This window comes from Temnothorax longispinosus, chromosome 8 (assembly GCF_030848805.1).
Source record: "Temnothorax longispinosus isolate EJ_2023e chromosome 8, Tlon_JGU_v1, whole genome shotgun sequence".
In the NCBI taxonomy this organism is placed as follows: Eukaryota; Metazoa; Arthropoda; class Insecta; order Hymenoptera; family Formicidae; genus Temnothorax; species Temnothorax longispinosus.
The window spans coordinates 382,095-397,778 of record NC_092365.1 but is presented as its reverse complement, the minus strand read 5'-3'; the positions used below and the strand labels follow the sequence as shown (position 1 = coordinate 397,778).

Here is a 15,684-nt window from a genome sequence, read left to right as displayed (position 1 = left end):
TTATATATATTTCAACAATAGATATTGAAGGAGCTGTCCTCATCGATGTGCTTTCATTGTATGTTGCGCAGTGTGCTTTTGTAATAACGGATAATATTTTTTCTTACAGGGTTTAAAAGTTTTCAGTTAATACGATTAATGCAACGTGAAAGTTGATTGGATTCCGTGTGCACGGCATGATGAAGTAGTAACAAATCTCGTAATTGATAAAGTCGCTAATAATCATTTGTGTTTTAGGATGTCGAAGAAGGCCTCGCTTCTCTACAAACAAGACTTTCGAATCTCGAAGGAACGATGGGTTATTTACCTCGAGACAGCGTAGAATCTATGCTTTCATCTCTTATGGTAAGAATGCAAGCATAAAGTAGGAAGAAAATTACAGATATAATCATTAAAAATTTAATGGAATTAAAGTAAAGTTGAAAAATAATGAAATTGAAAAATTTCTGTTAAATTTGTACTGTGTATAATACATGCAAAGTATATTGAAAAACACGATTGACCCATTATAAAATCGAAAGATTCTCTCCATCTGTTTTAGGCTGTATTGACAGAGCTTCGTGCCTATGATGAGGAAGCTACGCAACTTGAAAAGCAATTACACGAAATTCCTGCCGACATTGAGTGTCAAAGGCTCTCGGTAGCTTTAACGGGAATTCATACGCGCGTCACTTCCCTTCTCGAACAAGCAGAACAAGGGAGAGTAGCTCTCGAACAGGCACGAGCAAGCCGAGAAAGACGCGGCCAAGAGATTCAGACCTATAAATTATTCCTCGAAGAGACAGATACTTGGCTAAGAAACGTCGTATCAAAACTACATGAGCAATATTCGATTAATACCAGCCAGGTCTGTTTTTCATATAAATGTCTATTAGAAGATATTTTACTTTTTACATTCGCTATACATATATCTAATATTTTGGACTTTTATGCTTTATATTTAGCAACGTTAAAAATCTTGAAAAACAATTAAATTAGATATATCCTTCTTCTAAAAATAGTTAAATGTAAAAAGATTAATATCCTTATCTCTAATAATAAATTAGCAGTTTTATATTGGATGTATCAAAATATCGATTTAATATCATCAACTTAATTGAATTAAATAAGTATATAATATGTTATTTAATGCACGCGAAATAATACTGATTTTTTTTACTTGTTGCAATGGGCAGGCTTTACAGGAAGAATTAACGAGTCGCGTACATCAAGTCTCAGAACTCGAATTATTGCCGGAAGTGAGCACGCTAGCGATAGCTCTGAAGGAAGCCCTCTTGGATGTAATTAATCGTCTCCAGCGAAAGCAGCAGGTATCCAACGCTTTCCAGAGCTCGGGGGCTTTCACAAACATTACTACTGTTCACGGTGCCTCAGTCGCTTAAAGTAGTATTACAAAGAATTCGGACAAATCAATCTTCGACTTTCAAAACTTGCCAGAGCTTCGCTATATTGAAAACAGAAAATAAAAGGCTTGCAAATTGCGGTTATTACAAAGCTGACAAGCTTTGTAGAATAGATAAAAAATTATAGATGACAGATAAAATTACGGGCTGTTATATATAATTGATAGTCGTATGCAAAATCAAAAGTTTCCCGATGTAAACATCGGGAATCTGCATCAAAACTATTCTGCCTCTTGCTTGAGTAAGAGTCTGAAATAATACGTTTAAATTTGGACAGTCATTCCGGGAACAATGTGCAATATTCAATTAGACGATGGTAAACGCTTTGTAATAAGCAGCAATAAATAACGCAACTGTCGGCAATAGACATTCTAGTCGAGCTTAATAAAACAATCTCTGTTGCATGCTTATACGGACATGAATCGTTTAATTTAATTGTAGAAAACATTATTTTAGTATATTGTTTTTTCTTCATCGTCGTCGCTGCAAACACATGCGCTTCTCATCATGTTTCACTACAGATATCACGCATCGTACATTATTTCTTAGTTCATTGTACATTATGTATTATGTGATTATTATATATTTTCGTTTATCTTAAGGTGATGGATGTATTATAGGAATTGCATGTAATTAAGGAATGTTAATACATTGCTGTAATATTTCATGTAATTAAAGAAAATTCTCATTAATACCTGTCCCTCCTCCCTTCACTCTGCGTCGTTAAACATTACATTTGTGTATCATATTTAGCCCGACATGAATAATATTGTACATAATAATACCGCGTAAATAATGATTTCTAAAGTATGTATATATACAACATACTGACTGATCGATAAAATCAATAAACTGAATTTTTTTTAATGTGTGCATATACTGTCCATATTATTTTTATTAAAAATACAAATTATCTAATTGCAACATGTCAATGCTTAGTGAATTAACTTTATTTATTACAAAAAGGAAATAGGAATTTTTCGTTACGTTACAGTTTAAAGTTACAAGTGATATCACTATACAAATAATTATTATTCATTCGTTACTTACTAATTAAATAAATAAAATTAATAAATTCCAGTTTGAGAATTATCCCGTTTCAGTTTCTGTTTTATTATTTGTTTAACAAAAAATTAAACCTAATGTTCCACTTATTTTTCACGATTAAGTTGATTAGTAATAATCTTAAATGCATAACGTATTTATTTATATATGTATATAGAAGTAGATACACACAAACATTTGCAATTACCATCTAAACTATAATGTCGCAAGTATACATGTCAGTATATTATATCAAGAAAATCGTTATCCTCGTAGGAGATCTGTGATGAGGAAGCTCAAGCTGACGACGAATCGACAGAAAAAGACAATGCTACGTTGGATGAAGCACCCTCAATTCATTCCTCCATAGAAGATGGTCCGCCATCCTTGGCTGACGTTTCCTTACAGACAGGTCAAAGTTTACTGGTCGACGACGTTGTTGAGAGAAAAGCGCAACTCACAAAACAGACGTCTACGACACAGATGCCATCGTCAACCACGTGTCATTCTCTCATGACACAGACATCGCAAGATTTATTACCAAGCGAGGGTGCTCAAACGCAGGAAGCTATAAAAGTTCTAAAGACCACAACGGGTGATCATGATGTGATTGAGATAGCGACCAAATATGTACCGTCCAGTCAAGAGGTAGCGCGTCGGAAACAGTCCAGCATTCTGCCTGGTGAAGACATCGTTGTCGATATGAAGTACCAAGATGCGAAGAAGACCGATAGCGCGACGAGCGAGCTGAACATCGTCCACGCCGCGCCACAATCCTTTGAAACAGTTCTAGTCGAACCGGATGACGTCACCACCGAAGTGGTCGTCGATGCCGACGGCACCAAAAGGATTATCGTAAGAAAGTTACGACGTACCACAGTCACCAGCAGGCAAACCACCCAACAGCGTGTGTCCACGTTGTCGACGGCGTTCGGAGACGCGCCGCCGATGATGCAAGCTTTCTCGGAAGCTGCGATGAGAGATCAACAAGTCACCATGACCAGGACAAGGCCAGACGGTACCATTGAGACCACGACAAGGCAGATCTACGGCGGCAAAGTTACTACAGGCGCGCCCACCGAAGGTATCAATGTAGAAGAGTACGAATCCGAACCTCATTACACGCGCATGGTAACGCAAGGTCAATTAGGAGATATCAGTTGCCAGCCAGTCGAGGAGGAGATACTGATGGAAGGTGGTGAGTATCAAACGAAAACGTCAAGCGTTCATGCCGTGGTGCAACAAGTCACGAGACGAGTGATCAAGCGAACGCGTAAAATCATTCGGAAAGTTACCATCGTAGACGGCAAGGAGACCACTACCGAAGAGGTCATTGAAGAACCTGAAGAAGTAGAAATAGATGAACAAGATATACCGCACATCAGTATTAACGTGATTAAGAGCGAAGATCAAAAGACTTTAGTTCCAGGGGAAAAGGCAATAGAACAGCGGGAAACGACGAGGTCAGAGATACCAATGGGATCTTATATTTCTGATACTTCGCTGCAGGGACCATTCTTCGGACCATTTGCTAAGGATATAACGAGCATGAGTCGAGATAAAACAGAGGAAACCACAGGAACTTTTGTAACGACTGCGGAAAAGGATAATGATATAGAAACTAAAATATTGGATATTGAAGATCACAAAAAAACAACCAAGTTATTAGAAAAATCCACGATGAAAGTAGTAGATTCTGGAACGGAAACAGCGGACTCTAAGATAAAGATAACGAATTCCACACAAACTGCAGTGCTTTCTCCTGTGGAAAAGCATGTATCACAAGAAAACTTGGCTAACGTTCAAGCTGACGAAGGCATTTCTACTGTACAAAGCGACGAAAATGTAGTACGAAAAGAAATTAAACCGCAAACAATGGACAAACAAGAACACGAGTATTTCCCTACTGAGGTAAATGGCATAGGTACACTTGCGATTGATCAAGCGTTGATTGATACTGAACGATCTGCCGTTTTGCAGACTCCTGTCGAAGATGTCTATGTTACAACGGTACAATCGGAATCTGTAAAATCTCCATTAGATGCCGTAACAGATGATGAACCGGTGGTCACCAAGGCTACTTGTAAGTCTGACGATGCACCAGTAAAGAGCGAAACACTCAGTATCGAGCTAGAAAATGGCACGGTAGAAGTAGAAACGCACCACGGTGATAGCAGCACTGTAGAAGCTGATAAAGATGTCAATGTATTAAATGTCATTATATTAGAGCCAGAGCATGATGGAAAGGAAGAGTCAAAAAGAGAGGCATCGCTCGAATCATTCAAAGAAGTCACGACCTTAACGTCACTTCAAAAATCAGAACCAGGAAACGAATCGATTGTTTTAGCGAGTAAATTAGACATTTCTAAACCTGACGAGGAAAAACAAGACGCGGAAAAACCTACTTCAAAATTGAAAGATACGGAAACACTTTTCAAAGAACGACAATTATCACCAGAATTGTTCAGAAGTGAAGAAAAAGACAATTCTAAGGATGAAGCATTTAAACCAGAGTACAAGCCGATGTTCCACAAGGTCGAAATATCTTTGTCGGTGCGTAAGGAAAATGAGGAAGTGGAACCATTGGTCTCTATCAAAACTCAAGCAGAGACTCAAGCAGGGGCTGAAATTGCTCCGTACAGCATCGTCAAAGAAGATGTAGACATTAGTCTTCCAGCGGACAAGGAAACGACAGAAATAATACACGATAAAATTGTACAGACCACCGCCTTTCTCACTGCTGAAAAAGAAACGGAAACCTTACAATTACATACCGCAGAAAAAGAAGTCGATGCTCACATCGAATCGCCAGAAAAGAGCAAATCAGATACGGCAAGCCACAAAAGTAGAAAAAAGAAACGGCACAGGGATAAATCAGAGTCCTCGGAAAAGCTTGTAGAAACAGACTCCAGCACTTCCATTGCTACATCAGTTGCCGAATCTATGGAGATCAATATTCCATCATCTGATTCGTCTAAACATGTTAGCGAGCAGCCGCAACCGGACGTTGCAGAAATCGTCAAATCTATCACCGAATCCTCTCTAAGCTTGGACGATGGCATTATGGCAGAGAATGACGGATATCAACCGGATGATAAAACCATGGATGAATTGTCGATCGCGCCGGAAAATGAGGATGGCATAAAGAAGAAAAAGAAAAAAAAGAAAAAGCAAAAGGTTCGACTGCCTCGAGATGAAGATTTGACTCACGTGCCTAAGACTAGCAGCGACGATGTGGCGTTTACGGATGATAGTCTTCCTTTAGAGATTCCTGAAGTAGGAAAGGCGATCGCGGAAGGTAAAACAAAAGAAGAGGAGAAAATAAAAGAAGAGACAGAGCCAGAAGATAAGGCGAAAGAAATTAAAGTCGAAATGATAGAGCAAGAAAGTAAACACAAAGGTGATGCGAATACTCAAACAACTATGGAAACATGCGATGTATCAACTTCACTCACTCCAAAAGCAGACGAAGAAAGTCAATCTACGTTTATGCAAACATCTCCTGAGCCGGTACCGCTCACTTTAGAAGAAGAAATACAAACGGCTAAAACTGAAGAGATTCATATTGAGACGCAAACAATTTTAGAACCCGGGCTTGACTTCAGCGCGCAGACTATCGCAGAAGAAACCCCGGAAGTCGAAGATTCAGGTGTGCAAACTATGACACCCACGGCGACGCCAATGGAAGAGTTCGCTATTCAAACTAGTCCAATAGAAGATATCTCTCCTGCCGTTATTGCAGTAGAAACGGAAGATTCTCAAGCACAGACGACTGAAATTGATGTTCACTCCATAGAAATGCAAACTTCACCTGTTGAATCAGTTCCAACGATAGCGAGTGAAACTCAAACAGCAATAAATACTGTAATGGAAGTCGAGCAACAGACTACTCCACCACCAGTGACAGAACAAGTTATTGTGCAAGAAATTTCTATTCAAACGTTATCTACGGTACCAGAATCTCTCGAAAAAGACATGCAAACGAGTGCTCCGGCTAGTCCGGAACTACCAGACGTTTCGCATACAGATACTCAAACAATCACAGCGCCAGAGGTTGCTGCTGAAACAACGGAGACACAAACGACACCCGAAGAAAGTCCTCGAAAGGTGGAGTTGCTGGAATCCGAAATGCAAACAAAATCGCCCGAGCCAACCAAAGAGACCATGATGCAAACGAGTCCAACTATAATTAGTCCAGAACTTATGCAAGTGGAAGAATTTTCTCAAACGAGTATTGAAGAAATAAAACAGACTACCGAAGAAGAATCACAGACATCACAGACCAGTCCGAAGAAAACTGAAACCCTTGACAGTTCGGTGCAAATAAAGGCCGAAGAATTGATACCACAAATTGAAGAGAGTGTACAAAATATTCCCGAAGTATGCGATATCAGCGCACAAACATCACCGAAAGAAAAACAATCAGCTAAGACAATGTCGGTATCTCAACAGACAACACATATTCCAACTCAAACTGTTGAGGTATCTACGGAAGATTTTAAGATAGGAATAATTGAAAAAGAAAATCTGCGCGAAGCGCCCGTTTCAGCTATCTTAGAAGAGAGGAAGGAAAAAGAGAATGTAACGTCTATAGATTTAGTAGAAACTCCAGCAGCACCTGATGTACAAGTACCAGAAATTATGAAGAAAGAAAGAGAAATGGAAATTGTGAATAAGCTGTTACCAGAGATTCCTACAACGATTCCAGATAATATCGAACAAATGGAAGAGTCCATCGAGAAAGAAACGAAACATAAAGTTTCTGAAATACCTATAATGGAAGATCGTCCAAAACTGTCGGAGACTGTCGCAAAGACAAAAGAATCTACGCCATCTTCAATGTCGGAAAAGGATACTACTTCGGATACATCGTTTGAAATTCACGTTCACGCGACTATAGAATTATCCGGCAGTGACACGCTCGATAGTGTTGCATCTGGTAGCAAAGAAGTGACCGATACTTCGCAGGATACCACGATTGCCGAAGATTTTAATAACGATACAAGTATCGCGGAGCACGATGATAAAGCAGCGAAACGGCACAAGAGAAAGAGAAAGCATAAGACTATGGAAATTATTTTACCGAGCAAGGACAAGTCAGAGCTCGAATCCGTATTTGGGCAACCCATCGAATCCCAAGATACTGTCATGAAACTATCTTACTGCGACGTTGCCAAAAAGCATGTCAGCAGGCAATCTCCGGTGAGAGATGACATCTCGGAGGAAGCGGCATCTGAATATCCTTCTCAGATAATATCTCAAATCGAATCAGATGTAAAATCAGAAGATACTGCGTTAAAGACTGTGATAGAAAAAATAGATCGACGTGACGAAGGCATTCAAGAGACACCCTCAGATATTTCAACTACCTCGGAAGCAGTACCTATATCAACGAGTGATCAATTTGTGATCGACTCGAGTTACAACATTCCAGAAACAATAGTACCTGAAGTAGCAACAGTACGAAAGTCATTTGCGCTTAGTAGACCGACAATAGAACCATTGTTGATGTCGTCGGATCAGCAAAAACCGTCCGGAATCATATCTACGCAATCGTCGCCCGAGCCAATGGACACCACTGAAGAGCCATTGACGCCCATAGAACTCGAGCAACCTATTCTGAATAAAGAAAATATTACACCATTCCGGACGGAGATCAAGACATATGCCGAAGTAATATCCGAAACACCTGTAGTATCGACATCATCCAGCACGGAAACATACGAAAAGAGAGAATTGTGGAAAGAACCCGTGACCAAAGTATCGCCTTCTCAAGCTTTATCCGCGGTTTTCCTTCTAAAGGAATCTTTGGGATATAGCGCCAAATCGCAACATCAGGGAACGCAAACAATGCAAGCTGCTAAAATAATAACTGACCGAGTAAAGAATCTACAGAATACCAACGAATCGAGTCATTTAGGTAACATCTTGCATATCGCGCATCTGGAAGAAGTTACCACGGAGAGACTCGCGGAAGAACGATCGTCGGATGTTCGCCGAGAACTGGCACAATTGAGAAATGCTATTCAAGAGAACGATGTGATAGTTGTCGAAGAAACTCTCGTTACCGTCGTCGAAACGATCTCGACTTGGCTGGAAACCATTGAATACCGAATCTTTCTAAACAGAGAATGTCCGACTGGGCCTTCTCACGAGGACGCTAAAACATTCGTTGAATTGAAAGACGAGGTGAATCATGTAGAAGAAAGTATTCACGAGCTCGATAACATTTGGAAGCAATTAGAGCCAAATTATCCGCAAGAAGAACGAGAGAAACTGCGAGAATGTGTGGATGCCCTTGAGCATCAAGTGAGAATTATCGAGAACGTTACTACCGACGGAGAGAGACATGCTAATAAGCAACTTGCAAAATGGGATGATTTTCTAAATGGCATTAATAACGTATACAGGTGAGATACTACGTAAAAATATTGATAAATAGCAATTTGTTAAATACATTTTTGTAACGTATCTTTCTGCATATTTCGCTGAGTCCAACAATAAAAGTAGAAGTGATAAAGAATCGATATAATTTTATTGTTTAATTCTTTTCTTTTTTTCTATATCGATATGATAATAAATGTAGCTAGTTGAGTTGAATAAAAAACCATTATTGATATGACTATAATTCTTGTTACAGATTAATCGAAGAGCAACGTAAACAGCTCAATCATATAATCGAAAGCGAGTATTCTACACAATGGAAGTTACAGGAACTCGATAAATTGGAGAACACGAATCGCTGTCATATGTGGAAAACAAGTAGGCTTCTCGACGCTGCTCGCGAATTACTACGCGATCATCCTGGCAAAATTATACCCGAAGAAACCTACGCCGCGCACGAGATGACAAAGATAATTGAACATGGTATATGTGTCGAACGAGAGCGTCTTCTACAATTGCTCGCTTTAGCCGAAGAATACGAGCAAACTCTTCAGGAATTTGCGCAAATTATCGAAATCGCCGAAAATCTGCTAGACAGTCCGATATCCGTGATAAGCCTGGAACATCTCCAGGAGGAGATGCAGAAGCACAGAAAGTTTTTCGTCAATCTGAACCACTGTCGCGCGATTCTCGAATCGCTAGAAGGCAATCTAGATCCTGAAACCAGAGCCAAACACTCTGGTTTGCACGAAGAATTACATAGTAAAGCGACGGCGTTGCTCGATCAGGCAGCTTCAAGAGCGCAACAAATGGCCTTGGCCGCGTCGAGATGGATGCTACTCGAGCAGGGTGTAAAGGAAGAAAGAGGATGGCTTCAAGTTGCACATCAACGAGTCCCTGATCTTCAAACAGTGACTTCGACCGACTATGATCAATACATCTCTTTATATCAAGTTAGTCATTATGCTACTAACGCTTACAAGCCAATCAATTCTCATAGAGTGTTTTATAAATTTAAATTTAACGATTTTTGTCAATTTGTCATATTTTAGTCTCTATCATCGGATGTAGCGACTCATCATGCACGGTTAATTCAATTATTCGGTGTGGCACGTGGCCTTCGTGATCTCATCAATATCGAGGATCCTGAAGACCGATACGGTGAAGCTTTAGACGTGATCGTAAAGCTGCAAGACAATATCGAATCCTCTCTGAAAAGATTGCTGGCCTTTAGAGAGAGTTGGAACAATCAGGACATATTGACGAATCGCGTAGAACACTGGATGATAATGGCCGAAAAGGAACTCGTTACATTACGCGATCCATCAGGAAGTTCTATGCGTCAATTCTGGGTAAGCGTTCTGTCAATTTTCATGTCTGGAGCCTTTTAGATATATTTATAACTTATTAATCCAGTAAAAATATTTATCGGTGCTGTATACCCGTACTTGCATTTAGGTCACGTTTTTCTAACGCGTTTAGCCTCGTGCCATTAGAAGCACATATCCTCTCTTCCACGCGAGTCGTATTTTTAGCACGATTAAAATTGGAGGATGAAAGTGTTACATTACGTAACGTTATATTCATCTTCATCGTCGTTATCGTCATTGTTGATGTCATCTTTTTATCTGGATTCTACCGTTATTATTTCAACATATAATGCAAGAAAGAATTGTTTACGATATTTTGCTTCTAAAGTCATAATCTCCAATATAACTGCACGAGTGATTAAAAATCTTAAAATAAATTAGGCCTTAAAATCTATGGCAATTTTTTACGTTTGCAGGAATTGAAAGCACAATATGAGGTTCACAATAACATGCGAAATGAAGCGGACAACTACTTCGAGCAGGCTCTACGAATTATACCTCTATCGGACGAAATGTTGCAGCGACAGTTTCACTACGAATTGCAGGATCGTTGGAACGAGGTCGGTGATAAAATCAACGGAATTCAAAAAGATATCACGCGCAGCATTTCCTCGGAAGAGATCCCATCGAACGAGAAATTAAAGTTACTCGAGAGGGAATTGAACGAGTTACGAGTGACCATCAACAGTTTCCACGGGGTACTGAAGACAGAGGAGGAACTCGATTTGTATATCGAGAGACTCACCATAATGTTCGAAAGGATTACCTTGATTCAAAACGAGATAAGCAGACTAGGTCTTCTACCAGCGGCGGAGAGCGAAAGAGTCGGGATTTTATTATCATCGGCGCGTTGCATAGAGGGACAGATAGGCGAAGAGTTGGACTCGGCGCAGCTACTCAGAGAAAAGATTCAGGCTCTTCAACGCGGGTTAAGTCGCTTTAGGAAAGCCCACAAAAGATTGTCAACGATATTGGATCAATGCGAGGGTAGCGAAAGACAAGAAAGCGACCTAGTAGCTGCGGCTGTAGATCGTTGCCGATCTGTCGCAGACGAATTAGCTGTTCTCTGGCAGGATCTAATGGGATTAAGACAGATGCTGCATAATTTACCGACCGGCATGAGGGTGACAGTGTCGCCGGTAGGAATAGAAAGAGACTTATCCAATATACAGGACGTACATACCGAGCTTGAATCCAGATGCGCGCATCTGCTTTCGTTGCTGACGAACAGGTTGGAGTTATGGCGACGATTCGAGAGGCAGCTGGAAATGGTGCAACAGTCTGTCCAAGAAGCGGATTATATGATGGAATTGTTAACCGTCCAAGGCTCCGTCGATTACGACAGACTGCTGAAGGCCACCGAACGTCTCGAGGTGAGTTTTTTTTCTTTGCGTTATATTGATTTACACAAAAGTGGAGCAAGTTGCGATTTACTCACAACTATGAGATATCGACTAATATGAAATCATCAATGACTTGTAATGCAAATATCAACGATTCCACTAAACGTCATTTATTATTCGCTACGAACGAATGGAAACTAATTAAAAAAATGCACAATTAGATCGTACAAAAGAATCGAAATAAATCACACTCGCGAAACTTTCAACTTTCAACTAACTTTTCTTGTAGCTTACAAATCAATTAGATCAATTAGTGTCTTTTCACCATATACAATATCATGACATCATCGAACAAATCCGATTACAAATACAAGCCGATCTTATCAGTGATACAGATTGTACACACGCGTTATGCGAAATGCGAGCGTCGCGTTTCCCAGCGCGCGCAGGCGTCGCGTTCCCGCTCTCGTTCGTTCTTGCGGCTTAGAGCCGCGTTATCGTACGCTGCCGCGCTGCCTATCAGTGCCGCGGGATCCGTGATCACGTTTACGTCGCTGACGAGAATATTTGCAAATCCGTCGAAATATCTCACTCGAGATAGTTTGTTGCGTTTCGACCTACATTATCGCTCGGTCGTGGCCGAGGAGATAAACGCGAGTTGATCGAATGAAGCCTCGCAGTTATCTATGAACCGGCGCGATTCCCCGACGCCGGAATTCCACGACGAAGACGAAGCACAATAAATAGCCTCAAGGTAACGTCGCTCCGCTTGCGGACAGCGAGTGTTTTCCTCAATGGTACCGGTCGCGTTTCCGCTCCGCATGACACGTGCCAAGTCGCTCCGGGTTACATGAAGAATATTTGGAATAGAATTTCCGGAGTTTCGCGTTTCAGCGGAAAGTTATTGTGATCAGAGTTCAAGCGCACCACGATGATGATTTTAGTGATGATTCAATGAGTTTTCATCAGGGACGATTATCGCAAATATAAACAGATAAAGTTGTTGAAATTAGCTACATTTTTATCTAGAACGAAGTCAGAAGTGGCGTGACGAATACTACGATTCGCGTGTTTGATAGAGCGAATGATGAGGTTTTTTTTTTTAAACGCTCCATCGCCGCGAAATAAACGCGTTCATGCATTATCTGCGAAAGGAAACCGGATGTACGTTCGTGCGAGACCGACATAAACGCCGCGCCGTTGTCTTTTTGACGTCAGTGCGTCAATGAAAGTACGAAGCGGTCAATTACTCTACGAAAGCTTACATACAAAAAATTATTCATTGCGCAGCGTATGTGGTTTTCCTTCTCGAGAATTATTATTTTGTACCGTTCTTATGACACACCGCTTAATCCAGTTTGCGGTCGCGTGAATGAGTCCTTTTGTTTGGCCCTTAGAAATGCGCGCAATCGCCCTTGTATACGCGAACCGAAGCCGATTAGTGCGCGCGATATACGGTTCCAGTAAATAAGGTCGGAAAAAGTTGTCGGTTTTTCAAGGTTCAAGATCGTCATTAATATTTCTTTCCGGGGGCGTTCGATTATTCTTCGCGAATATGCGAATACATCTAAGGAAACGATTTCGTAAGGATTTCCGCCGGATCATCATGTTCGTCTTCTCCTTTTTCCACACTCGAGACCGTTAAGTACGAGTTCACGCGTCGCGACGAGACATATAAAGCAAACCTATGCACACCGTTATTCATCGATGCGTATTAAATCAGCATGTATTACGCCAGGCGTGAAGTCGTCACAAGCAACAGGTCGTCTGTAACGAGATAGTGTACGTAAAGCAAAGAACACGGATGCACGCTCGTGATCTCTCGCATGCAGTTGGTCGAGATATATAAACACGATTACATTAAATATACAGCACAGTTATTACCCTGTGATTTAACTCGATCACGTGAAATTATACATCTATCATGTATACGTCTATATGATCAATGAAATTGCATGCGTAATATAAATGCGATGATGAACACAATGGAAAAAGTAGCGGAATAAACGACTTTATATGGAAGTCTTACGCGATTCTTTGAGCAAAAAATTAATCAATATTAAAATGATATATATGATGCAACATTAGCACATTATAATAATACGAAATTAACAATAATGACGCTCTAATTGCAAATAGCGCGAGGCGTTTTTCGATTTTGTGAAATACAATCGATTTCAATTGACTAACGATATTAACGCGTCAAATGCTAACCATTTTAGAAATAATTACGAAAAATGACATAAATGACTATAGTTATTAGTGTGGTATGACGCGGTATGTAAACTATGGCACGTGGCGAAGCGCGCGTTTAGGAACGTCTTGGTCGACCAAGCGTATATTTATGATTTCCTCTCCTAGTATGCGCTGTCTATCGATTTATCTTCGCGATTCGCCAGAATTTCAGAACGTCAGAATGTTCTTTAATGTCGATTGATCGGTTATTAATATTCATTCAATTTGACGTACGATATGGCTGATGCACACAGGCAAATAAAACATGATAAAATATTAATTATAAATACCTAGCATAAATTTGTGATTATAGTTAAGCTTTTTAGAAAATTTATAAGGTATATCTTTCTTCAGAGGAGAGCGTAGAATTTTTATATTTGATAAAAATTAATATTTGATAATATAAGATAATGCACTTGCGCGTGCCTTTTCTTAGAGAATTCACGAGGTGAACGACCTCGAGTACACGACACAAAATTAGTTCAACCATGTTCTGACCGAATTCATGTAAGTCTCCAAATGTGCTAGTCTCGTGCCGTGAATTTATTTATAGCGTGTTTTGAGCAAAACCGGCGCTTTCTTTGAATTGTCTGGCGCGGAGCTGCCTATATAGGCAAAGTGATTCTTAAAATTCAAACACGTCGGATAAAAGTAGATATAGAGAACTGCAAAGTTTCAATTTATGAAAAAATAATAAGTTAAATCTCTCTCTTATTATACATAACTACCTTTTAAAAATCAAACGCTAATATTTGGTAAAATATTTGTAACTTTATTGTTATTATTTTTTCTAAATTAAAATTTAAAATGTCCTCAATAATAATTAAAAAGTATTATTTATATTAAGTAATTAGAAAAATAAGTGCGGTTTTGATAAATGTAAGAATTATCTTTTATGACGGTTTTATTACTGCTCCATTTTTTATACTGGAATTCAAATGTATTTGATTAAAGCAACAACCATTTGATTTCTAATATTTGCAATGTTCACGAATATGAAATATATTGCAGTTTCTTTTTTTTAACGGCAGGGTCTAAACGGCGATTTGAGCGCTCGAGAAGTTCTCATTGGCGAATTACGTGCCGCTGCCGAGCCTCTGCGGGAGAGCTGCGCCGCAGAGGTCCGCGAAAGGGTCGACGCTGCAGTAAATGAGGCCGTACAGGCTTGGGAGGATACAAGGGCCGAATTGGATGTCCTTTGCACCCGATATCAACACGCGTGTAGGCTCTGGCAACAATATAGAGACTCTAGTGCCGCGGTGAAGGCCTGGGTAGACACCCAGATGAACAGTGTGGTAAATTTACCACCGGAGGAAGCAGTCAAGCAAGTTAAGGTAGGTGATGTCATAAATCCTTTGCCGTTGGTATAAATTAAATATAAAATCCTTACTTTGGAAGTAACCCACTTTCGAAAATCTTACTAATCTCTGTAATGCGGAAACGGAAAACATATGAGAAGACGCGCTAATAGCCGATAACTAGCAAGCAAATAGATTTCTAAGTAGTGACCTTCGTAAGAATTAGACAGTTAGTTACGTAAGAGATTCTCAAAATAAAAAGTTAGATATGCAGGAATTAGAGAGATTTCAACCAAGTTTTAAAATTGTAGTTTTAAAACACCGTATCATTTTTTGCCACAAACGAATGATTTATTCATTCCTTCTTTTAAAGTTTAGCAAACAAATAATGTCACAGCTGGGATATCTTTGCATTTACGTTTAAGTGCTAATTTATTTTAATTTTATGTACATTTTAAATATGTGTAGATGTGTACGGATAGCATATGGAGAGATATCGAGTATCTGATCAAATATTTTTACGCGTATAGGGGAGAGTTGCCTAATGCATATACTGTTCACTCCGGTCATTATCGACGCGATTTGTTCTTTCGTAAATAAATGTTAG

At 39.8% G+C, this 15,684-nt stretch overlaps 2 protein-coding genes across 14 annotated transcripts in view; one reads left to right on the top strand and one right to left on the bottom strand.

The window, feature by feature from the left end:
* Positions 1-15,684, bottom strand: part of LOC139818131 (uncharacterized) — a 142,146-nt gene that overhangs the window by 78,601 nt on the left and 47,861 nt on the right. The gene's annotated exons all lie outside the window — the stretch shown is intronic.
* The window catches only part of Msp300 (Muscle-specific protein 300 kDa), a 94,042-nt gene that overhangs the window by 66,323 nt on the left and 12,035 nt on the right, over positions 1-15,684 (top strand). For all 11 annotated transcript variants that reach the window (XM_071786629.1, XM_071786627.1, XM_071786622.1 and 8 more), the window contains 8 exons: positions 238-345; positions 542-847; positions 1,176-1,310; positions 2,724-8,857; positions 9,088-9,784; positions 9,884-10,183; positions 10,618-11,574; positions 14,811-15,113. In XM_071786629.1, coding sequence (XP_071642730.1) covers positions 238-345; positions 542-847; positions 1,176-1,310; positions 2,724-8,857; positions 9,088-9,784; positions 9,884-10,183; positions 10,618-11,574; positions 14,811-15,113 — 8,940 coding nt within the window. The remainder of the gene's footprint in view (positions 1-237; positions 346-541; positions 848-1,175; positions 1,311-2,723; positions 8,858-9,087; positions 9,785-9,883; positions 10,184-10,617; positions 11,575-14,810; positions 15,114-15,684) is intronic.